At 35.3% G+C, this 24719-nt stretch overlaps 3 protein-coding genes across 3 annotated transcripts; 1 reads left to right on the forward strand and 2 right to left on the reverse strand.

Moving 5' to 3' along the window:
- The first annotated feature begins 881 nt into the window (after nt 1–881).
- Nucleotides 882–6586, forward strand: LOC7477143 (26S proteasome non-ATPase regulatory subunit 12 homolog A). Its single transcript, XM_002306329.4, has 11 exons — nt 882–1086; nt 1195–1389; nt 1491–1598; nt 1735–1839; nt 1929–1985; nt 2282–2478; nt 3984–4083; nt 4167–4279; nt 4376–4529; nt 4634–4711; nt 6076–6586. Exons 1-11 carry the CDS (start codon nt 1084–1086, stop codon nt 6292–6294), a joined length of 1329 nt encoding a protein of 442 aa, XP_002306365.3. The 5' UTR covers nt 882–1083; the 3' UTR covers nt 6295–6586.
- Nucleotides 6587–7437: 851 nt separating this feature from the next.
- LOC7477144 (ethylene-responsive transcription factor ABR1) lies at nt 7438–9119 on the reverse strand. The gene is made up of 2 exons (XM_002307106.4): nt 8549–9119; nt 7438–8299 (listed from the first exon to the last, which is right to left on the reverse strand). Exons 1-2 carry the CDS (start codon nt 8808–8810, stop codon nt 7593–7595), a joined length of 969 nt encoding a protein of 322 aa, XP_002307142.2. The 5' UTR covers nt 8811–9119; the 3' UTR covers nt 7438–7592.
- Nucleotides 9120–17820: 8701 nt separating this feature from the next.
- On the reverse strand, nt 17821–23507 carry LOC7486350 (ribonucleoside-diphosphate reductase large subunit). Its single transcript, XM_002307107.4, has 17 exons — nt 22822–23507; nt 22463–22524; nt 22277–22364; nt 21723–21986; nt 21345–21585; nt 21181–21257; nt 20878–21048; nt 20692–20784; nt 20453–20602; nt 20274–20360; nt 19974–20138; nt 19767–19886; nt 19177–19382; nt 18945–19094; nt 18714–18861; nt 18344–18427; nt 17821–18257 (listed from the first exon to the last, which is right to left on the reverse strand). Exons 1-17 carry the CDS (start codon nt 23047–23049, stop codon nt 18138–18140), a joined length of 2454 nt encoding a protein of 817 aa, XP_002307143.3. The 5' UTR covers nt 23050–23507; the 3' UTR covers nt 17821–18137.
- Between the last annotated feature and the right edge of the window lie 1212 nt (nt 23508–24719).

Below are 24719 nucleotides of genomic sequence, written 5' to 3' on the forward strand. Positions count from 1 at the left end.
GAAATTGATAATGATTAATGACCTCTTAAAGATATCCCAGCGTCGTGATGCTGTAGAGGCTGATAACAGTTGAAGCTGAAGGCAGCAGATGCTGAGTTCTCTTTGCATCAGGAATCTCAAGTTGAGCCATTGATGAAACACGCTTATCTCGAAACATGGTAGAAAAAAGGGAGGAGTTTGGGAACTTGTTTGAGATTCTTGCAAATAGTACGTAGTTTTTTATAGCAAGATTTACAAGATTTAGATGCCGTGTGATTTCTTTGATAATAGCACATATATCCTGGGAAGTTATTGGAGAACCCCATTTCAGATAATAACATCCTAATAAATCTATACTCGTTGAGGACATGATAAAGATATTAGTCATCATGGAAATCTATCACATGAGTAGAAACTAGAAATCTTTCTAGTTCTGGAAAGCGACTATCCAGTTCTGGAAATCTATTTAGATATAATGCGACTCAAAAACTAGAAATTTTTCCGGTTCTCAACCTCTCCCACCATCACTAAAATTGCCACCAGCCCATCCTCTCCTCCTCCCTCATGGTCTTTCTCATTTTAGCCAACCCACTTCCACAAGATTCCACCTCTGCCAAGAGTACGTGAAGATTGGGTTCGTTGCAATATCTTTTTCACCCGTTGCAAGGCAAATGAAAAAGTTTATGATGCAATTATTGATAATGATTTATAATAATTCATGTGTTTTAATGTTGTATCTACTGATATAATGAACAAGCTGCAGCTGAATACCGAAGCATAGGACTCAGATAAGGTTAGAAAATTTGACTAAATAATAAGGGAATTTTATAAAAAAAAATTAAAAAATTTATAAATGGTAGCTGACAGCCTGACATAGGACTCAGTTATAAATGGATATACGACTATAGGGATTTCACATTGGTTTCTCAAACCGAAAGGATTAGATATTTATATTGCTAAAACAACAGGGACTAAAGAATAATCTAATGAAATGGCATAAAACAACAAAGCATTTTTCAATCTTCGCTCTTTCTCTCAACCAAAACACCTCCTCCATTAGGGTTAGTAAGGTGCTGAGCTGAACAGAACTTTCTCCGACTCAAGATGGTAAGAATCTCTATCAGATCTAAAATTAACTTATTTCAATAATTTTTTCTTTCGATTTCGCTTCGATTTTGTGTTTTTGTTTTAATTTATGAACAAAAAATCAATCAGGAGGGAAAAGCGAATTTGGAAGCGGCGATAGAACAACTGCAGAATGTCGAAAAGCAGATGAGGCTTGCCGGAGACGTCGCCGGCACTAAGAAAGCCGTTACCGAAATTCTCCAACTCTGCTTCGAAGCTAAAGATTGGAAATCTCTAAATGACCAAATTGTCCTTCTCTCTAAAAAACGTGGTCAACTCAAACAGGTAACATTATTTTTAATTAATTTGTAAATAAACTCAACTAAATTATGTGTTTTGTATGCTATGATTTGTTTGGTGGATTTTGATTTTTTTTTTTGGTTTAGGCTGTAACTGCAATGGTCCAGCAAGCAATGCAGTACATTGACGAGACGCCGGATCTTGACACTCGTGTAGAACTTATTAAAACACTTAACAGTGTGTCTGCTGGCAAGGTTTGATTGATTTTCACGCTCCTTTTATGTATATATCTATTTGGATTTGATTTTGTAATGTGGGTGTAAACACGCTTGTTTCTGTGAATTTTGTGGGTGTTGTTTTTGTAAGCTTGTTTATTTATATGGTGTGTAGATATATGTTGAAATTGAGAGAGCAAGGTTGATTAGAAAACTAGGTAAGATCAAGGAAGAACAAGGGCTTACAGCTGAAGCTGCAGATCTGATGCAAGAAGTTGCGGTAAGATTTTGGTGCTTGTATTCTTAATTTATAGAGCTGTTTGTTTTCCTGTAAGAAGATTGATGCATTTTGATTTTTTTGAGTTGCAGGTGGAAACTTTTGGTGCTATGGCAAAAACTGAGAAAATTGCGTTTATTCTTGAGCAAGTACATATCTCTTTCTTTTGTTTGCGCTTTTTTTCTATTTGGTACTTGTTCTTTTATGTTAATTAATGTCTTTGAGATCAAACAAAGAAATCGGATAGCTAAGAGGCTAGAATTGCAACTATATGCAATTAATGGTGAAGGATATGATTGTATCTAAGGCGCCTTAACTGGGGGTCCTACTGCTGTAGACCATGGACGAGTAGTGGTCTTTTTAGCTCTGGTTTGTTAAGTTCCAGGCCCTTATTTGGGTTGTTTCGAGGTTTTAATTTGAATGTGCAACAATTTTGTTGGGGCAGGTTCGTCTATGCCTTGACCGCCAGGATTATGTTCGTGCACAAATTCTCTCAAGGAAGATTAGTACAAGGGTTTTTGATGCTGATACTTCTAAGTTGAAGAAGAAACCAAAGGAAGGTGATAATGTTGTGGAAGAGGCTCCTGCTGATATACCATCACTGTTGGAGTTAAAGCGGATCTACTATGAATTGATGATACGGTATGTAATTTCCATATATTGTTTGTCATGTTCTTGCTTTAATTTTCTTTTGAATAATTTTACTGAGTTTCTTTAGTTTCTTTGTTTTATGTGATGTTCAATAGTTTCATGATCTCCTTGGTTGCACAACCTTTGTATCTTTTTAAAGTGCATCTTTGAATTTTGCTGAGCTTATTTGGCCGTGTTTCTTCTTGGTTTAGCAAAATTTACTTCTAATGCAAAGAAATTACAGAAACGGTCCTCAGGATCTTTATAAATTCTATTTATGTACTTGCATGCCCCATGGGATGCTGGAAACAGATGTTTTTTACTTGTTCTGAAGTCTGTATTTGGTCTGTACAAGGCCTTTGATTTGGTCTTTGGATTGTAATTGTTAGCTTTATTAAAAGTAAATTGGAGTTGCTTTTACATACAATGTGTTCAAGTGACCCTGTTGGTAGGGTAACACACAAGATTACATGTTTTTCATGTGGATGTACAATGGATTCTTGTTTGGAGCAAAAGGAAAAGGCCTTCCTCTTTTGAGATTATTTGTATTCTTTAATCTGGAGCGGTAATGCAGATAAATATGTTAGCCTAACTTAATATGCATACAAATCCATGCCCAATTCTATATATCCTGGGAGTTGATTTATTTTCAACTATGCATTTGAGTTGGCAAGCCCCTGTATTGCTTTCCAAGATTTTAAGTCATGCAGTGAGAACTATTGAATAGCGCTGTGATCCTGCATTATATTTTGCTGCTCATAGTTAGCAATCTGGATTGGCGATGGATTTAAGCCTGGTTGTCATTTGTCCTTTAACAGTCACATTCAGTTCCAAACTCTAGCAAATTAATATGCTTGATTTAACCAAGTAATAAGTTGTCAAATATGATTTCTAATAAAAGGTTTGAATATGCTTGCTCAGAATGCTCTGCTGCTTATGCTGGAAAGTTTCTTTTTCTTCCAACTTTTTTTTTTCAATTTAAAATAACATGTTGAAGGAAAATCAAAGTTCCTAACATCGAAAGCAGGCAAACTCGAACTTCAAATACATTGCTGATACTATTTTGTGATTTTTGATGGCAAACTGATATGACCATGCAATTGTGGATTTCTATAGTCTGATAAATATCTGTTGAGATTTCATGTTTGTACATTCTACTGTAAGAATGGTCTCCGTTTCTTTTGAACAACAACCTGGAATTTCCTTCAAATACAGTAAAAAAACCCCTGCAAAAAGGGTCTTTCTTTGCAGTATCTTTTCTGAATATCTCTGTGACGTGATTGCCATGCATACTTCTTCTACAAGGCCAAGTTTACTTGGTGATAAATTTTCACTGAAAAGATCTTTTTGATTGAAATTCCTTTGATTTAAAAGTTAGTAAAAAATCCAAAGCATCCAACATGTCCCTGCCAATTATTATTCAAACTCCATAACTTGATTTTTTGTTTGCTAAGTAGATTTTGAGTAAGAACTCTATGCAATGACTTTTTTCTTTGTGCTTTCCACTCATGTTCTAGGTACTACTCACACGACAATGATTATCTGGAAATTTGCCGTTGCTACAAGGCAATATATGAGATTCCTTCTGTAAAGGAAAACCCTGCCCAATGGATTCCGGTAAGAATTCTTTTTTCTAGTTTTTGGTCTGTTGAGACTTCTATGGATTCTATTGGACGGCCTTGATATTTTACAACACGTAGGTCTTGAGGAAAATCTGTTGGTACTTGGTACTTTCACCTCACGATCCAATGCAGTCAAGCCTTCTGAATTCCACCTTGGAGGATAAGAATCTTTCTGAAATTCCAAAATTCAAGTACGTGTTGCTTTAGTCAGTTCCTGCATGTTGCTGGTCATTTAATTTATCAATCTTGTCATTTGGTGTGTCTTTTCATTGGATGCTATTCCATAGGTTGTTGTTGAAGCAGTTGGTGACAATGGAAGTCATCCAGTGGACTTCTCTTTGGAATGAATTCATGGATGAGTTTGAAAGTGAGAAGAACTTACTTGGGGGATCTTTGGGTGACAAAGCAGCAGAGGATTTGAGGCAAAGAATAATTGAACATGTAATCTACTTTCAATTGTCATATTTGCATAACAGTTATGCCTTTTTCTTCAATCTACTGTTGAGTTTGGTTGTTCATTCATTTGCAACGTGTTTTCTTTTCAGAATATCATTGTTGTTTCAAAGTATTACTCGAAGATTACTGTGAAGAGAGTAGCAGAGTTATTGTGTCTCAGCATCCAGGTTCTCTCTCTCTCTGTGGCTGTGTTGTACACATGCTTTGTTTGCTCGCATTAATCTTTGTTTTTGCATTTGTGTCCATGGTGTAATTATGCCGATCTTTGTTCTTCATTATGTGAACTTGAGCAGATTTGTGTGAATGTGTTTGTTTCAAAGATTTGAATTTTATCAGGCCTTGGTTAAATTAATAAAGGCTTCATGGTTGCATGATGCTTCTGTTTAACTATTTATTCTAATATTCTATAATGGTGGTTAAAATATAAGCAATTTGCTTCAGAAATTATTTTGTCAACATAATACTCAAACTATACTGTTCCATCCTAATTGTAACTTCTGGTGTTTTTATCAGAATTTAGATGTTGTGTTCAATTGTTGAACAGAGTCACAGGTAATATTTAAAGGTCTGGTGTTCAGATCTAAAGTGGTCAATTTTTAGATTAATTGGTAATATGGTTGTCGAAGGTATAAAAAGCCTATCTGTGACTGTTACCTGATAACTTAAGTTTTTGAGTAGAGTGGTCAGTTAATAGTATTAGAGCCACTTTGACCTAATGTTTAGGAGTTGGAATCTTAGAAATCCCATTATTTGTAACTTAATTTGATGACATTGCAGTGGCTAATGCATTTGTGTTTAATCCATGTTGGAAGCCCAATTAAGTTTCTAATGATCTGGATGGTTAATAGTTAAATGATCTTTGTGTTCACGTAATAACTTGAACTTCTGAATCGAGTGGAAGTTTGATAATGGCACTGGATCTTGGCATTCAAGAATGACTTTTGTAATCCTCTTGATAGGCATTCTCCTTGAATCTTGTTTCAAACATATCGGGGTGTAAGCTTATTAGCAATCATGAGCTCTGCTTTGCAGTTGACATTCCCATGTAACCTCGCTGCCTATCCATAAATATTCTTTTACTTTGTATTACACTTTCATTCCCTTTCTGTATGCATTTCATATTTTATTTTTATTGTCAGTTAAAGACAACTAGGCTAAGGGTCAGGTTGGCTTTGAGGGGAATAAGATCTGTCCATACCCATTTTGTGAAATCTAGGTTCTTGGTGACTTGCAAAATTTGGCAGACAACCATCTATCTTCTTCGGTGACGCGGGCTTGAAAAAACAATAAATCAGGGCATTGCATTCTCTTGAACCGTCTAAAGGGTCTTATAGACGCCCCTTTGAAACTGGTAGCTCGTATAGACCAACAATGATAGCTATTTTTTTTTGTTTCTTATGCTGAAATCATAAGAAATAAAAGTTAAACTAGTACCTGAGCAAAAAAGGTCATCAACCATGTTTAATGAGATGTTAAGTATGTATATTGTTCCAGTTCTTTTGCATTTAATCCATCCTTTTCTCCAATTTAGGAAGCTGAGAAGCATCTATCTGATATGGTTGTTTCCAAAGCTCTGGTGGCAAAGATTGACAGGCCATTGGGAATAGTGTGTTTCCAAGTAGCAAAGGATAGCAATGACATTCTCAACTCGTGGGCAATGAACTTGGAGAAGTTGCTTGATCTTGTTGAGAAGAGTTGCCACCAAATACACAAAGAAACTATGGTCCACAAAGCTGCTCTAAAAGTTTGAAAGGTCTGATTTCGCTGAATGCATGGAGGTCTGTGTTTTAATGGCAGTGTGCAGATGGAAGTTATCTGAGAACCCATTTAAATATCTGCTGACTGGGTTTTGATTGGACATTCATCATGTCCCAAAGATGTTTCTTTTGTTGGTGAGGCTGTTAAATCATGTATGCTTCCTATAACTGAGAGTAAGATTATTGTTGTATACTTCTGGCACAGACTGTACCGCTGACTGACGGCAGGAACCCAAAGGGGCTTTGTTTATAGCAGTGGATGGAAATTTCTTGAGTTTTGTTTAAGATTCTTTTGTTTAGCATGGTTTCTCTTTATCACTCGTGATCACAACTGGGGGCATTTATTTTGTGTTTCTCGGTGTCCTTTTACTGTAGGCAAATATGCTTTACTTTTCAAATGTTTTTGATTTAGAAATATATTAAAATAGTATTTTTTTATTTTTTAAAAATTATTTTTGATATTAGTATATTAAAATGATATGAAAATATATATAAAAAATATTAATTTGAAATAAATAAATAAATAAATTAAATTAAATTAAATTTTTTTCAAGATTTTTTGAAACGTAAAAAAATCAACTGGAATTAATGTTTCCCCATGTACATATTTGTATGAGATAGCTGGATGTCATTCCGTTCTGGAGATTTAAAAACCAGGAAATTTGATTTATTATTGTTGATACCCGGATTTAGGGGTGTCGTTTGCCCATTTGACTCTCTCTATCTATCCCACGTGACAGCTTGAGATTGACCCGTGACAGTTGAATATGACGGGTGGTTTTAACTGTTTTAAAAATATGTTAAATTAATGTGTCTTTTAAGTGTTTTTTTTTTTGTCAAAAATAATAATAAAATATATATATTGCATTTTTGCATTGCTGTTGATATCTATCCTCCTCCTTAAAGAGTGTTGGTGTTGGGCACTAGTACAAAATGTGCATATGTTGAAGTTTTGTTTTGATCTGTGCGGACGCTATGTTTTTTTCATACTTCTCCCCACCGGAAACGGAATGAAAGTTGGGAGGAAGAATTCTTAATTGAAATACCAATTTTGATACCAGTTTCCCACCATAGTGGGCACAGAAGAGTCCTGTGAATTCACCATTATTGCAAGAACAAAAATGTTGCTGCCGAGATTTATGTTTTGATAAATGATATTTTATTTTCTTTTAATAACGAATTACACCTTCGCCAACAGGAAAAAATCGATGGTAACATAGAAACACGGGTATCCTACCAAAGCAGGTGGAAAAAGTTGTGTCGAAGAAAAATAAAAGCTGAGATGTATGGGCTATCCAGAAGACGAAGTATAGTAATGGCTATAATCTGACCACGCTGGCAACTGAAATTCTTCCCCACCACTTTGGCTACTAGTGGCAGGCATAATCTCGCCTGGTTGCTGAGCTGGTAAAAACATAGGATCGGAATACTCTGTTGAAGAAGACATCGAAGGATAAGACGAAACAAGTGGAGGTGACAGAAACATTTGGTCGTATAGACTCATGGGTTGCCTTTGATAGCCACCAACACCTAAGATCAATTGAGGTTGGTTCACCTGCTCTCTTGAAATCTCACGGTTCTGCGTATGGTGAAGAGCTTGGGAATGAACTATGGCCTCGGTGGATGTAGGAACGGACAGAAGGCCGGTGCTACTCGGAGAATCAGAGACGGTCAACTGGTTTGCTATTGGATTTGGGGGAGTCGGTCGTAGCTTGACGTTTTCTGGGAAGTTTAGTTTGGCCTTGTTGCCTCTAAATCTGAGAGCGGCTTCATCATAGGCTCTTGCTGCAGCCTCAGCTGTGTCGAAAGTGCCTAACCAAACTCTACATGCCTTGAATGGATCCCTTATTTCAGCAGCCCACTTGCCCCATGGCCTTTGCCTCACTCCCCTGTATTTTCTCCTCGGCTCGTCTCTGCAGGTTTCATTATATTCATATACGGGGGTGAATGCCATCCGTGTGGCTGCAGGTGTCATGGTGATGATGGATTTTCCTGAGGCTGTAGATATTGGGGGGACGAGTACATCATTAATCAGCATTTTGGTGCTCATGAGACAAGCATAAATCAAGCTCATGCAACCATAAGAGATGGCAGAAATTACGCGTATAAAGTTAATAGAGATTTGCGAAGACAGGGCAGACTATTATATTAAGGTACATGCAATATTATGTTTTCATTTAACCAGCTCCAGAATAACTCTCACCGTAAAACCAGAAAAAAAGAAGAAAGAAAAACTAGTTAGCTTACCTCTTCCAGCAGAAGATGAGCCCCCATGCAAGAAGTCATCGCCAAATGCTCTACCGTGCCTTTTATACTCTTCACTGCCACCACCCCCTTCTTCCCTTTCTCTCTTCGCTGACAAATCACCATGAGCACAATTATCTTGATTATTTGGAAATGCTTCACTTATGCAATCAGAATCATCTGCAGGCACATTTCCAGCCACTACATGTGTCAAAGCAGTCACCATAACTGACATCTCTCTTTCCCTATTCAACCCAGAAAGCATTACTGGTAGCGGCCATTCTTCAACACTACCCGCTTCTTTTTTAACAATTTTATCTCCTTTGTTCGCCACTTTAGCTTGTACATGCAGCGACTTTGAAAAACTGTAGCTACCTAACCTGATGAATCGCAAAACAAAAAAGGGAAGGAAAGAATGAAAATTAATTAATATTCTACAAGTTTCAACTCTCCAGAACTAAGACCCTTTAAGAATGTCTTAAAGGAACCGAAAAAAGTCGTCTGTCAAAAGATATAACCGCCACAATTGACATGACATATTGTAATTCAAGTCGGTATTGAGGAGATACTTCTTCTTGATCGTGAAGGAATTAATTCGGTGTGTAAGATTAGTATATTTAATTATTTATTGTCGAAAATTCAATTATTGTTTCTTAGCTGCAGCGAGTGGCTAAGACATATCACGGAAGGTAAAAGCCAAAAGATGGTCAAAATCTGTGGTGTGAACCTTGAAAAATAACACCCACAAATTATTTCAAGCCGGTGCTGAGATGAAGACTCTGACAGCCGACAAGTGTATGTCGGCCCACTCTCACCTTGAGGGTGTCCAGTCGGCCCAATAGCTTTTTTTCACTGTACAAATAGTCTACTCCCTACCCACATATCTGTTTGAACAAAAAAAAAAAAATCATGTCTTTAATCATTTATCTCTCCATCATGTTTTTCACACATGCATATTTGAAAATACCTTTGACATTTCTTCTGAATTAAACAAAGTCTTTAAATCATTCCTCCTTTTAAATAAAACACTTTGAAAAATTGAAGTTCGGTCGATTGAATATCATTATCGAATTCAACCAACGATAATGTTTGGTTATTGTTTTGAAATAAAAAAAATATAAACAATAGAGATAGATGAGATAAGAAAAAAAACAAAACATAGATAAAATTCTATTTGGTAATAGTGTATAAGATAAAATGATTATCTATGTATTCTGTTTGGTTATGACGGACATGACATAATAAAATATAAAAAAAATTATTTTACCCTTAATATGTATTATTATCAAAATTTTATTTTTTAAAAAAAAAATTAGATATTGCACTTTAGTTTATATCAAGTGTTAAAATTAATAATATTATAATAAATATAATTATAAAACCAAGACTAGTATGGTGGGTTGACCCTGAATCAGGCCAATCTGGGGGCTGGACTAGTCTGAGTTTAAAACAAAATAGAGAAATGATTGACTTAACCTAACTTTTTCAAAAACCTGGGATAAAGCACGGATCAAAAACCTGTTAATTATTTTGAAAATTTATTTTGGTCGAAACAAGGTTGTTTTGATACTACAATGACAATAACTTTTATTCTTACATTGACCCGAGTCAATCAGGGTTGACCCTCCTGACCCGTGTGATTCGAGCGTTGCTTCGAGTTAGCTCCCAAATCGAGTTTTAAAACTATGATAATAATTATTTTTATTTTTATGTTGACCTTCTTGACTCGGGCCTTGTCCCGGGTCAACCCTAGAATCTACTTTTAAAATTGTAATAATAATCACTTTTATTCTTACGCTAACTCGGGTCCACCAGGGTCAACTCGACCTATGACCCGGTTCTTGACTAGTGACTCGGGTTTTGTCTCAAATTGGCCCTCTAGTTGAGTTTTAAAACTATGATAATAATTATTTTTATTCTTATGTCATAGTTTGATAATTTTAGAATTGAGAGTTTTTTACAATGATATTTTAGGGGATAAAAATAATAAATATAGACTCTGGATACATGTTTTCTATAGACCTCATGTTTTGAAAATAAAAGAAATTTATTTTCAAAATTATTCTCGAGGCAAATTTATATTTACATTTTTATTATTATCTCTATAATTAAATATATTTTCATCTCTATTATTTCTTTTTTTTTAATTAGAGGAAGCACCCAACCTACTCGAGAGTTGAGGTGAATAATATTTTTCTATTTTGTATATCAATAGAAGATAACTAAACTTCCTTTTTTCACTTTAGGAACTGTATATCTCAAGAGTGATAAACTGAGATCATTGCAATAGCCATGACCCACGAACAAAGTGAAAACTGCAGTTCCTGTCGTCACCGCTGCTGATACCGCACGCTCCAACAATGGTTAAGGAGGGTAGAAACGTCCAATGCGATCAAATCAAGTCCACGTCATGAGATCGATTTTTAATCCAGAGCTGATGCCGACATGAGAAGGTACATCCTGCTCTTATCCACATTGGTCCAGATAACCTAGAAGTCCCCAAACACATCTTTATCTCTGAGATCGGACGCTGTCTTGTTGTTGCCGATGCAGATGTATCTCTCGCGAGTTGTGTGCACGCAAGCAAAGGCCTGTTCCATTCGCTAAAGAGGCTTCTGTGACAGTCAACGTTGACGGTGGTCAACCAACGCGTTCTTACAGGGAGTGATGATGTGGTAATCTATAGTCAGTCTTTTACTTTATTGAGTGCTGTGTCATTCCTTAATTTACAAGGCCAGCAAAGATTTTTTTAATGTGTTGGATAATAATTAAAAAAAAAATCTTATCCCAAAACTAAGTTGCTGGTCTCCATTTCTCAGTATTTTACTCAGTTAATCCACACTGCTAATTGCAATTAACAGAGCTGTTAATTTTAGAGCCCACAAGTGGCAGAGCTTTGACATGGGAAAACGACATTATTTATGGGCGCATCAAATCCAGTGTGAACAAGCTTTAGGTTGGGGGAATTTGGATGAATGCTGTCATCTGCTTTTGCATCACAGACCTTGTTTTCATATTTACTAGGTCGGGGTGTGAGTTAATAATAATTTTTAAATATAAAATAAATATAAAGAATATAAAGACTCCGACCTAATTATTATTGGGTTGATTGTTATTGGGTCTCAGAGCATAGCAAAACCTAAATGTATTGGATCTCGCTGTTGAGTTAGACTCAATATCCTACAAAAAATACAATTAGAAATATCTTAAAATATTTTAAAAATATATATATAGAGATAATATTTTTTATTTTGTAAAATATATTTTTTATATCATCACATCAGAATAATACAAAAACATCAAAAAATATTTATTTGAAGTAAAGAAAAAAAATTCAATTTTTTTTAAAAGCATTTTTGAATAGTAAAAACAAACATGCTTTAATACGGAAATTCAACCTAATTTCAAATGAAAAAAAAATTATCTTCACCCAACTTTTGTATAATATAAAAAAAAGTTCCATCAATTTATTTTCTCTTTACAGTATGGAAAAAAAATAAGAGAAAAGAAAATTTAAGAGGAAAAAAATAAAATTGAAAATCTCTTAAAAGGAAAAAAAAATTAAAGGAAAAAAAATTAGTTGTCAGTGTATTGGGCGTTGCTCTGCTATGCGTTATTCATGGTGTGTATTGGGCGCTGCCATGCTATGTGCTATTTATTGAGCTACTATAGAAAATACATTATTGAAGATGGTGATGGTGTAAATATATTTTTGCATTTGAAAAAAAATTATTATTGAACCGTTGCGAAGCGTGGGCCAATATGCTAGTTATTATATTATTACGTAATAGTTATTTTGAAAATATTTTAAAAAATATATATTGAGATAATATTTTTTATTTTTAAAATTTATTTTTTATATCATCACACAAAAATAATACAAAAACATCAAAAACTATTAATTTGAATTAAAGAAAAAAGTAAAAAGTTTTGAAAGTTTTTTTAAAACATTTTTGAAATGCAAAAATAAACATGCTTTAATAAGAAAATTCAACCCAGTCTCATATGAAAATAAATTATCATCACCCAACTTTTATATAATATAAAAAGAGTTCCATCAATTTATTTCTTCTTTACCGTATGTAAAAAAAAATTAAATAAGAGAAAAGAAAAAAATCTAAAAAGGCAAAAAAACAAAATTGGAAATATTTGGCGGCCCAGCTAGATCCAAGATTGGTGGGTCTAGCTGGGCAGCCAACCCCCAAGCAAGACCTAATAGCATTGGATCTCGCTGCCCAGCCAAACCCACCACCTTTTAGAAGTGATTTGAGTCTAGCTGTCAAGCCACATCCAATAGAGTTAGGTCTGACTGCTAACCCAAACCCAACAAGTTTAGGTAAAAAAAAGATAACGCCCTCAATAATATTTTTTTACTAAAAAACCGCAAAGACAACGCTCTCTATGGCACTACAATGTCGTCCACAGTACAAGCACTCTATATCTACAGTATGGTCTACAGTGCAATGAGTCTATATCCACAGTACATACATAGTATTTTTCTTACACCTTTTAAAGTGTAGTATAATATCGTTTGGATCCATAGAAAACACCATGTTTTAAAAATTATCAAGACTTTAATAAATGATGCTGTTTTTCTCTTTTCAAAATGTATCTTCCTGCACAAATATGCACTTGAGAAAGAATATAAATGACTATAAATAGGGGGCTTTCTTTGAGAGGTGTTTTGTACAAATAGTGAAGTTTGTATTTATATAATCTCTTAATAATATTTTCTTCTAAATTGGATGGAGTTGATTAACCTCACTCCTGGTCAATACAAACACCGATAGTTTGGAGAATTGAATTTGAGAATTTTCTTTTAAATTGATGATGTCAATTTAGTACCAACTTTGAAAATTTACATTTATGTAGCCTCTTGATAATATTAACTAAAACTAAAAATTATGTGGGGGATTCATTGTGCAAAATGTACCATGGATCCTCTCATATGGCACTATGGATGGACTGTTTACAATGACAATTTTTTTGTCTCTCTCTCTCTTTCTTTTTTATAAGTTGGCCCTTATTAGACCAGATTATAAACCAATTTGTTGGGGGATGGTGAGATTAAAAGATATGTAACCAAAGTAAAAAACACATAAGGAATGAATGACTTTAAAAAGTTTGGGCAAAATGTTTATTGTAGTTCTATACTTTACAAATTATAGATATTAGGTCCCTTTAGTTTTCAAAATTAAAAGGAAAAATCAATTTTGGTCTCAAACTTCATTTTCCCTGTTTTCTAGCCCCTCGTGTCTAGAATCCAGCGCTAGAGAGAGAGAATTTTTATTGGCATCTATTCTAGCCACCAAAACAGTTGAAATTGGTATTAAACTGTTTCTTTTAATGAGAGGAGCTCACATTAGGGTTTTTTTACCTTGAAATTGCCAAGAAAAACATACGTAATCTTAATAAGATTTTTTTATTTCGGGTTGATTTCGAGTTTTGTGATATTATTTTAGGTTTTTTTAAGGGCATATATGAGTTTATCATGTTAGGGTGTTTTAAGTAAAAAACAAATGGGCTAAAAATTTAGTTTTTGGGTTAAAAAAACCATCAGCCCAGCTTTCTTGGCCACCATAGTGGCCGAAAATTGGGCAATACAGATGACGTATTGTCTGAATGTTTTTTTAAAAAAAACAATTAGGGCAAAGTTGTCCACCTCAGCTGCAAAAACATAAAAGGGCCTAGTCACACAGGCCCTAATAAAATGGGCTAGACGGGCTAGCATGGCTTGCCTGACTCAATAGCGACTAACCTTTTCTTTTCTATTCTTTACTACTTTTTTTTAATTAATGATTTTTTATATGTATATTTTTAGGATCACCTTTTTATTTAAATTTATATGTAGGGAGTGAAATTCAAAAAAAATAGTACACAAATTGAAAAAAATAATAGAACAAAAAAGAGGATAAAAAAAATACATCACCTTAAAAAAAAAGGCAAACCCGAACAAACCTCTTAAACCTGGTCTAGCATCTAAAACTCACAACCCGTAAAATTTTGGACCTGGATTCAACCAAGAAGCTTAATCATCAACCAAATTTATTTTGAAGAATGAAATTGGTGAAAAGGTACCAATAAAAGAAACTAGCGAAAGCAAAAAAAAAATAACAACAAAAAGAATAAGAAAAAAATTTGATAGAAAAAAAACCCAAGGAAGATGAAATTTGAGGGCAAAAAACCAATTTTAAAAATGATGCCAAACAAGATAAGTAGTTATTTAAAGAATAATGACCAAATTAAAAAAATTAAAAAAAATATCATAGGGGGTGAAATTGAAAAATATTTGTAAATTGACAGACTATTTATATATTAAAAAATGGCAAGGGGAGAAATAAAAAAATATTTGTTATTTGAAAGATTATTTATATATTAAAAAATAGTAGGGGATGAAATTAAAAGTCATTTATAATTTTATAGCCTATTCTAAAATATAAAAAAAATAGTAATCAAAAGCATATGGACTAAATGTGAAGGAAAAAAAATTGAAGGGGTTATTCTGAAATTTTGCAGGAGCTGGCGCAAAACTCAAGGAGGAGAGAGACAAGAAGAAGGTAAAAAAAATAAAGAAATAGTTGTCGGTGTCAAACTAGCGGTCATTATGATACACGCACCACACCACCATGTTGAGGGCTCCGAGATCTTCCAAACATTGCCCTAGAAGGTGGTGTCTGATGGCTGAATGACCCAACATCGATGCTTGAACAACACGAGGGGTGTCCACACATTGGTGCGTAACGCACGCACCACCATGTTTTTGTTTAAAGAATAATATCAAATGAATGATTATTACAGTATTGCCTCTAAGAAACCTTTGAATCTAGAACAAAACCAAAATAAAATGACAAAAAAAACCCGAATAAAAGAGTTGTATTGTTCTTGTCTTCAAAGGCACTAAAGTAATTCCACTATCCTAATAAAAAAAAGAAGATAAAAGAACTTGTGAGTCGAGCATTAGAATTATTTATTCCAAGGCTAAAGCTGTAATTTTATTGACATACATAACCTATGCAATATATTGAAGATAATTGTGTGATGTTGAGAAGACAATCCCACTTCTAAAGCTTAGGTCAATGCTTTTTTTTTCATGGGCAGATAAGTGTTGACATGTGAATTTTTTCCTTTGACTTCCTTGTAGTACAATTTAAAATGTGTTGACCACTGACTCGGTCCTTCTATAATATAATGGATAGACACGGAAATCATTAATTCCTTCATATAGTACGTGTCATTTTAATCCAGCTCTTTTTTTTTTCTTCTTGATATTGAAAGGGACGAGTTAATATTTAATTTACGACCGTAGAAGGCTTGAATCTCTTTCAAGAAAACGAGATATCAGTCTACGTGGCGTCCTAAAAATTATTTAAATAATATTTCTTTTGTAAAATTTAAGGATGCATGTCTTAAAAGATGGAAAGCAAAGATGTTATTCTACCTCATTAACCTTCTCAAAACGGCACACCAGCAACACGATCGATGAAGAAGACGAGGGATCAACAAGCTAAGGTGATCTTTATGATAATACTTATGATCCATCCATAAAAACAAGATATGGAAATTTAGCCTTGCAGAATAAATATGATACTAAAGAGGATGGTGCTTAAGAAATATAATGCAAGTTGTGTTTTCGATGAGGGCAAATCCATCACACACCAAGCTCAAGACTCCATAATGAGAGCATTAAGACAAGCAAAAAGAGATGTCCTTAGAAGCATTCATTTCTCGCATTCTCAGGGAGAAAGAGGCTAGAGGACAAGATGCAGTCATGGGACAAGAGAGCTTTTATCTATGGTAAGAGTGGGCAAATGGCTTGAGTTTGCAATTTCTGGACACATGAGCCTAAAGGCCAGGCAAACGTAAGAGGAGCCATTTATGGCTGAGAGCCTGAGATTACAGAAGAAGAGACAAAAAATAAATGAAGAAGAAGACTTCTCACCAGCAGCGAAGACCTTACTTTCAAAAATAACGTAACCGTTAGGACGTAGCTGTTATATTTAAATATGTTCAACACGACAGCATTTTATTTAGTAGATTTTCACCACTAATACGATGCGTTTTAGTTGGTGTAGTTTGTTAAATGTTGAAGCCATGAGTGGCCAGTAAAGAGGATGAAGGAAATGTCATTCTTCTTACAAGAATGCTGTCATAGAATGGTAGTGGACAAGCAAAAAAATGATTGAAGAATGAATTTAATGATTTATGTTCTCTTTGTCGATCTCTCTAACAAACTCTCATCTTCTACCTCTGGAGTTGGCTAACATCCTCTCCTTGCTCAAGATCACATGGAGAGCCTCCAGGTTGGAACCATTCATATTCAACTTGCGCTAAGTGGTATTAGAGTCACTGATCTTTGGATACTAGCCACAACACTAGACACGATCGAGGTTCGAAGATCTCAGAAGATTGGATGTCAGCTTTAAATTTTGATAAAAATAGATGAAAATGCTCTTATTTTACCTAAACTAGAAACACAACTTTCGATGGAAAAAATCAAAGGAATATCACTATAATTTTATAAATTATTTTAAATAAAATAAATATTAATAAACAAACAATGACCAAATCCGGAAAAAAAAAACTAATTCAAGCACTGCCTTGAAAATTTAAAGGGCCGGCATGATTTTTGAAAAAGAGATAAAAAAAAAAAAATGGTTGTTGACGTCAAACTAGAGACAATGAAGCCACTCACTGCCTAGGAATGGAAAGGCTGCCGAGAGAATTCCATCGCTGCCTTGGAAGCCATGGTTTGGCCGCCCAAAGCCACTGCATGCCACCAGAAGCAAAAGCATGCCGATGGCCCATTATAAACACCAGAAGCAATGGGGGCATTTAAGTAGATTGAGCCTCACACGACCAATATTGTTTGACAACAAGATCATAGTGTGGGGATGCTCAACTAATTCGATGCCCTGTAACTACTGGAGGCCACTATCAGAGCAACTTGAGAAAAACAACACTGCAAATTGCTTTGTTACTTGTCAAAGTTTCTAGAATTGTTAGACTAACATGGAAGTGCGTTGCGTAACTGGTTTCTTTGTTGGACCAGCGATGGGATTTGACAAATTGTGAAGCTTCAAGTTATTGTGAGCTGATAAAATTTGAAAGCATAGTAATTGATTTGTGGTGCTGACTTGAGATGGAAAGCATTGACTACAAGGAAGGTCAGCAGACAATGTTATGAGAGGAATTGAGCAAGTTAAGATGGGCCCAATAATCCATTTGCAGCCCACCAATTCTTCAGAGCCCGATTGTTTTAGTAACATGGCTGTGCCTTCGAAAAACTTGATATTTTTTTTATTGGAATCTGGAAATATGGCATTTCCATTCGCGATTGCAATTTGAAGTGCAGTTTCAGCCACCGAATCCATGGGTTTAACCAGTTGTAGTAGCAGGATTAACCTATACAGCCATTGAAAGTAACATGTATATATATACCTATATAATTGTACTGGATTGGATTTAACCCATAAATAAAAGCCCTCTAAAAGCAACACCTAGCTGCGGTTGCCCAGCCACCGTATCAGAGTCCTCCAGCATCAAGAAGAACCTGAACCGAAATCACATCTTTTCTGGCTCCTAAATCAAACCCTCAACTTCCACAGGCCAAGCAGTCATCACGGTTTGCAAGGGAGCAAACCATTTGAGCCATTTTGGTATCATCATCATCAGCAGCAGCAGCAGCAGCACCATCCGATTTCAGCTTCTTATCCTGAATTGCCCATAAATGAGAATTTCTTTCGGTGAAATACACAAAAAAAAATGGTAGAAAAAGTAGTGATTATCACGGGTCATTACTTGAAGAACAGAAGTATCAACAGTGAACTTGATGGCATCAGCTGCAGCACGTGATCGTAGATAATACATCCCTGTCTTTAGACCCTTTAAACAGGAAAAAGAAACAATAAGACACTGAAATTATTGCAGCCCATTACTACTATTTGCAAAGAGGGCAGGGTTTCATCAAAATTGACTTGGCAATGTAAACTTCCGACAATAGCTATAAAATCACTTGTCCATAGCAAACAAATAAAATTGCTCCTGCCAGTGTCAAAATCATTGGACAAACCCGCTGCAAGCAGACTGCATATATTACCCTTGTAGATATAACATGTTATATTTGTCATCCATGATTATTTTTTTTTGGGTATCGTTTCGATGTGCATACCTTTGACCATGCATAAAAGTGTAGGGAAGTTAGTTTTCCAAAATTGGGTTGGTCCATATGTATATTAAGACTTTGACTCTGATCTATGTAGCATCCTCGATCAACAGCCATGTCAACCAATGTCTTTTGCTTGATCTCCCAAACAGTCCTGTTTGCCAAAATAGTTAATTATCTCAACGGTTAAAAATACGGAGAGGAGCACTGGCTATGAAGAAATTCACTTATCCATACTTGTATATAAACTTCAGATCATTTGGGATTTCTGGAATGTTCTGGACAGAGCCATCTTCATAAATTATTTTGTTCTTCAGAGCAGGAGACCAGAGGCCCATCTCGGTCAAGTCATGAAGAAGATGCTTGTTGACCACAACAAATTCACCACTGGAGAGAAAGAGGATTAGAGAGCAAGCACAAGGCAATTGATATTAAAATAAACTGAATAGGATAGGTTCGCATAGCAAACCTTAGAACTCTACGGCTATAAATGTTTGAAGTATATGGCTCAAAGCACTCGTTGTTTCCAAGAATCTGGCTGGTTGAAGCTGTTGGCATTGGTGCCAAAAGAAGTGAATTTCTAACCCCATTCTTAGATATCATTTCCCTTAAGGCATCCCAGTCCCACAACAGATTTGAAGGAGTTACACCCCACATGTCCGGCTGCAGAATTCCCTGCACAATTAAGTGGATCCTTTACTAATCAGAAGCTGGTGAAAATTACATGTTCTGCTAGTTATTGGACCAGAAGGTCTTGGAAATTCTTTCAAATGGAAACTGAAAGTCTACAGAGTAAACCAACCAATAACTGATGTTCACCAGCAATGAAAATTTTCTCACAGAAGACACAAATGAAACTCAATTCAAGCAAATCAAAGTGGAAATGTTATTAGTAAAAAATGTATGGCTGTGCATAACAAAAGTATCTAGAAGCAATAAAAAGATAACAGCAGCACAATTGTGACTTTTTATAAGTTGAAATGGGAAATAGTGTCCCAGAAAACAACATATTCATGCAACTGCACTTGAGGTGTTAGCATTTGAAGAAATCCAGCATACCTTGCTCACAGGACTTCCTTCATATGTTTCATAGGGACCTTCTCTTGCAGCAATCTCAGAAGATGCTTTCAGGGCATGGTAATAAATGGTTTCAAATATGTCCTTATTCAGCTTTTGAGCCTGAAATTGATGGCCACTAAATAATCAGACCAACCAACTATTGAAAGTTTATGTTAAAAAAGAAAAGCTGTTGGGAGTAAACTTTACCTCTGGTGAGTCAAATGACATTCCGAGCAGAATGAAGGTATCTGCAAGACCTTGAACTCCAATGCCAATGGGTCTATGTCGGAAATTTGACCTCCTAGCAGTTTCGACTGGATAGTAATTGACATCAATTATTTTGTTAAGATTGGATGTAACCACTCCTGTAACCTGTCCCAAAAGCAAGAGGAAAACATAAATTACTGGCTGAACTTATGAAACAAAATATGAGGCTTCACAAAGCAGAAGATGCAGGTGAGTGCATATGCTAGGAAATGTCCTGATGCACCTATGTGAAACACAAACCTCAGCTAGTTTCTCAAAGTCAAAATATCTACTCTTGAAACCTCTACTCCCAACAAGTTTAGATGGATGAGACTCCACAGGAACTCCCTGCAACAAAGTGCATGACATTAGGTCACAAAACAAACAACATCCCAAAAAAAAAAGCAAAATTTTCAAATAAGCTCGCAAGCATTCCCCACCATCTCTCTCACAAATCGTGGTAGAGCAATTGAAGCCAGATTGCAGACAGCAGTTTCCGTTGGGCTTGTATATTCAATTATCTCAGTGCACAAATTTGAAGATTTTATGGTACCCAGGTTTTGTTGGTTGCTTTTCCTATTGCAAGTATCCTGGAAAAAACAGAAGAGAAATAAGAAAACAAAATACTACAAAGCCATGATACAAAAAGATTAAAATCCAACAGATTCACACAAATCACCTTGAAAAGCATATAGGGGGTCCCAGTCTCTATCTGGGATTTCAAGATCTCAAACCAGAGGTTTTGTGCCTGGACAACCTTCTTGGCTTTGCCCTAGATATATGCATGAGAATTAATAACAATCAGAGTCCAGTAAAAATCGACATTCAGAAAATACAAACTTTAGGTTAAACCAGAGGAAATTACATTTCTTTCATATCGGGTGTATAGTTCCTCAAACTCTTTGCCCCAACAATCTGCCAAACCTGGAGCCTCATTAGGGCAAAACAATGACCATTGCCCGTTGCTTTGAACTCTCTCCATAAAGAGATCAGGAACCCACAGAGCATAGAATAAATCTCGAGCACGGTTTTCTTCCTATAAAAATGAAAAAGTTACAGCTCGAAGTTAAACAGCAAGTTACGTTGGTGCAGTGAAGAAGTGATGCTATCACATAAACTAGAACAAGACAAAGCGGAAGTGGAGAAGTTTGTTCCTTATGAGTCATACCTTTCCATGGTTTTTCCTAAGATCCAGAAACTCAAATACATCAGCATGCCATGGCTCCAAATACACAGCAAAAGCACCTTTGAACATGATAAGCAACGTTTCAATAGAGAACCATCGGGCATTAAATTTAAAACGACAATACAAGAGCAATAAAATGAGCATACCTTTCCTCTTGCCTCCTCCTTGATCAACATAGCGGGCAGTATCATTGAACACCCTCAACATTGGAACAATGCCATTAGATGTCCCATTTGTCCCACGAATATAACTTCCAGTGGCACGGATGTTGTGGGCAGATACACCGATTCCTCCTGCTGATTTACTGATAACAGCACACTCCTTCAATGTATCATATATTCCTTCAATACTATCATCTTTCATGCACACCAAGAAGCAGCTGCTCAACTGCCAAAAGACATCAAATATCTGGGTTAATCTTCTGCAAAAATAAAAACCTCTTTCCCAAACACCATATTTGTAAACTAAATTAAAAATTTGCAGAAGACTTCCATGAACAGATATGCACACAACATAATACATACTTGAGGTCTTGGTGTTCCAGCATTGAAAAGGGTGGGAGAAGCATGAGTGAACCACCGCTGAGACATCAAATGGTACGTTTTGATAGCTGAATCAATATCATCTTTGTGAATTCCAACAGCAACCCTCATCAGCATGTGCTGAGGCCTTTCCACAACCTTTCCTTGGACCTTCAGGAGGTAGGATCTTTCAAGGGTCTTGAAGCCAAAGTAATCATAGTCAAAGTCCCGATCATAGATGATCTCAGAGTCCAAGCGAGCAGAATTCTGAAGCAAAAAGAAAATGTTATTGACAATCCATGGCTCATAAAATTAGGTGAAGCGTCAGGTAGTGGATATATCTATCTCTACAACAAATAGAACAACACATTAAATTTAAAATTTTATTTCAGTCAAGTTGACAGGAACCAGCTAGATGTGTTTAGCCCACATTTTTGGTAACATGGCCACTCTACAACAATGTTAAGAAGAACATTTTCCTTTTCTCTCCTTCTAATTTCAATAAAAAGAAACAATTAAATCCAACAAGCCATAGAATAATAGACTGGAGAAAATACCTTCATTATTATTTCATAAATATCATCAGCAATCAAAGCAGCCTTCAGTCCAGATTTATCATTAAAATGGTTGTACATGATTTTGATCCTGCAGCAACCACCAACCCAGATCAAACAACAATTTCCAAACAATGAAGCCTATTGGTTAAATAGAATAGAAGTAGCATAATATAGTATGAAACTTACGTCTCAGAAAATGATTTCTGAGTGTTCTTATGCAGGTTTGAAACAACAATCCTGGCAGCCAACTGCATCAGCAAAATAATATTTAATGGTTAAATCAGGAAACAGGCCATTTACCCTTCAGTCCTCAATTTTGTTAACCTAAGGAACAGACTATAAAGTAATAATGTTTTTACAACACAAAAATAGTGCCAGGCCCAAGAATTAGTGTGTGTGTGTGTTTAAGTCTGGAAGAATATTCTCCAGATCCCCACCGAACAATTAGTAAATCCACATAGATATGCACCAACTGTAAGGCCTAGAGTGTGCCCAGAAATCAAGAGAAAACAAAAGGGACCAATTCATGAAAAGAAAAAACTCACGGAGGCATAATCAGGATGATTGGCAGTCATAGCAGCGGCAGTCTCAGCAGCCAATTCATCAAGTTGGCTAGTGGTGACACCTTTGTAGACACCAGCACAGACCTTCTGAGACACCAAGACTGGGTCACAGTGGTCAATGCTAAGGCCATAGCTAAGCTTCTTCAGTCTAGCAGTGATCTTGTCGAAGTGGACAGTCTCTTGCCTCCCATCTCTCTTCACCACATACATTTTTGCTTCTTTCAAGACTTTAATCAGACAGGTTTTGGGCACAGAAAGAAGTAGGAGAATGAACGCCTTCTTATATAGGGAGATGGATGAGAGACGACGAGGGTGCGTGGGTTTTAAAAAAAAAAAAAATCTTGGGTTTTCTTCCCTCCTCCCCTCTAAGACTGATTTAGGTTTTATTTTGGAATTTGAATCTTGGCGCCAAATTGGAGGTTTCCAGATTCAAAGGGATGCTATGGCGGGTGATACTTTTGGAGCTGGCAAGGTTGGGTGGTGTTGTGGGGCCCGCGCAATTATTTGTCCTTTACCATTCCAATCCTCATCTTTGGCTTCGGTAGCCTACAGAATAAAATGTTTTTTCTTTTTTTTTATTAAGGATATATTTTTTGAAATTGTGAAAAATAAAATATTTGAATCATATGAATATTTTATCTTTGATTAGATAAACTTAATCCAAGAGAAAAAAAAATGATCGGAAAATATTAATGTGTTAAAGGAGAAAAAAAAAAGAAATCGATGGGAGAAGGGGTGATGAGTTGGACTTGAGAGAGGATGGGAAAGGGAAGGGGGTTGGAGCCTGCTTGTGCGTTGGCGGGGTTTTGGAGGGAGCGCGGGATGCGGTGGAGTTGACAATGACTCGTGTGAATGATTCCTCTTTTTTCTTTCTATTTTAATCTCTTTTTAGCTGGAGACTGCTGTACCGTTTAATGCTTTCAGAATGTTTATTTTTTTATATTTTAAAAATATTTTTAAAAAAAATAAAGATTTTTTATTTTTTATTTACTTTAAATTAATATTTTTTATGTTTTCAAATCGTTTTTATATATTAGAGTTAAGAATAAAATTTTTTTAAAAAGTATTATTTCTATATATTTTTAAATAAAAAAATATTTTAAAAACTAACTATTTTGACTGATCACATTTATTGTTCCTGGTTTTTAGGATGTTACTCATAAAAAATTGGGGTTTTACTAAACACTTAATGTTATGCACACGTTTATAAATATTGTTTTTTTATTAACATGGATGTCCGGATCAGTTTGTGCGCACCTCGACTAATCTCATGGGTCTTGAAGTTAACGATCATATAAGTTTTTAGTGGCCTTAAGATTTGTGGGACTCAAATTAATGACTTTGAGGGAGCAAATCTAGAGCCTGATCAATTGAGATACATCCCTCAAGATTATAAGCATTATTCATTACACTGTTCTGGGAGGCGTATATTTTTATAATTTAGTATTTATAAATTTTAAATTTTAATCATTAAATATTATTAATATTATATTTTAGCATATTAGATTCGCTTAAAAAGAAAAAATCAATAAAGATAGTTGGGTATTAAATCAAGCTAGGAAATGTAAATTGGAATCTAAAAACTATGTTTCAATTTGATTTTGAGATATTAGATTATTTTTTAGGGTTGGAAATAGATCTATGAAGGTTCTTATGAAAGTCATTTTCATGTTTTTAAGTGAAAACAAACTAAACTTTAGGTTTTTGAAATAAAAAAAACTTTGATTCTAATTTTTTAATCACCAAAATGGCTGAAAATTTATGAAAGGCGTGAGATGCCATTTCCTGGGCGGATAATGAATCGTTTGTTGTGCCTTTTTATTTTCGTCAAGGCACATTGGCTCGACTTCAAGGCCTAAACGTGTATGGCTCATCCTTTC

This window comes from Populus trichocarpa, chromosome 5 (genome assembly GCF_000002775.5).
Source record: "Populus trichocarpa isolate Nisqually-1 chromosome 5, P.trichocarpa_v4.1, whole genome shotgun sequence".
NCBI classification, from domain to species: Eukaryota; Viridiplantae; Streptophyta; class Magnoliopsida; order Malpighiales; family Salicaceae; genus Populus; species Populus trichocarpa.

Excerpts from the sequence above, each read along its gene's own strand:
- LOC7477143 (XM_002306329.4), top strand. Across the intron at positions 1,599-1,734 it reads ACAGTGTGTCTGCTGGCAAG|ATATATGTTGAAATTGAGAG; the intron begins GTTTGATTGATT and ends TATGGTGTGTAG. Across the intron at positions 4,084-4,166 it reads ACCCTGCCCAATGGATTCCG|GTCTTGAGGAAAATCTGTTG; the intron begins GTAAGAATTCTT and ends TACAACACGTAG.
- LOC7477144 (XM_002307106.4), bottom strand. The coding sequence starts at position 8,810 with ATGCTTTCTGGGTTGAATAGGGAAAGAGAGATGTCAGTTATGGTGACT. Across the intron at positions 8,300-8,548 it reads CTCATCTTCTGCTGGAAGAG|CCTCAGGAAAATCCATCATC; the intron begins GTAAGCTAACTA and ends CAATATCTACAG.
- LOC7486350 (XM_002307107.4), bottom strand. The coding sequence starts at position 23,049 with ATGTATGTGGTGAAGAGAGATGGGAGGCAAGAGACTGTCCACTTCGAC. Across the intron at positions 22,365-22,462 it reads CAGAAATCATTTTCTGAGAC|GATCAAAATCATGTACAACC; the intron begins GTAAGTTTCATA and ends TGGTTGCTGCAG. Across the intron at positions 19,887-19,973 it reads TGTCATTTGACTCACCAGAG|GCTCAAAAGCTGAATAAGGA; the intron begins GTAAAGTTTACT and ends CATCAATTTCAG.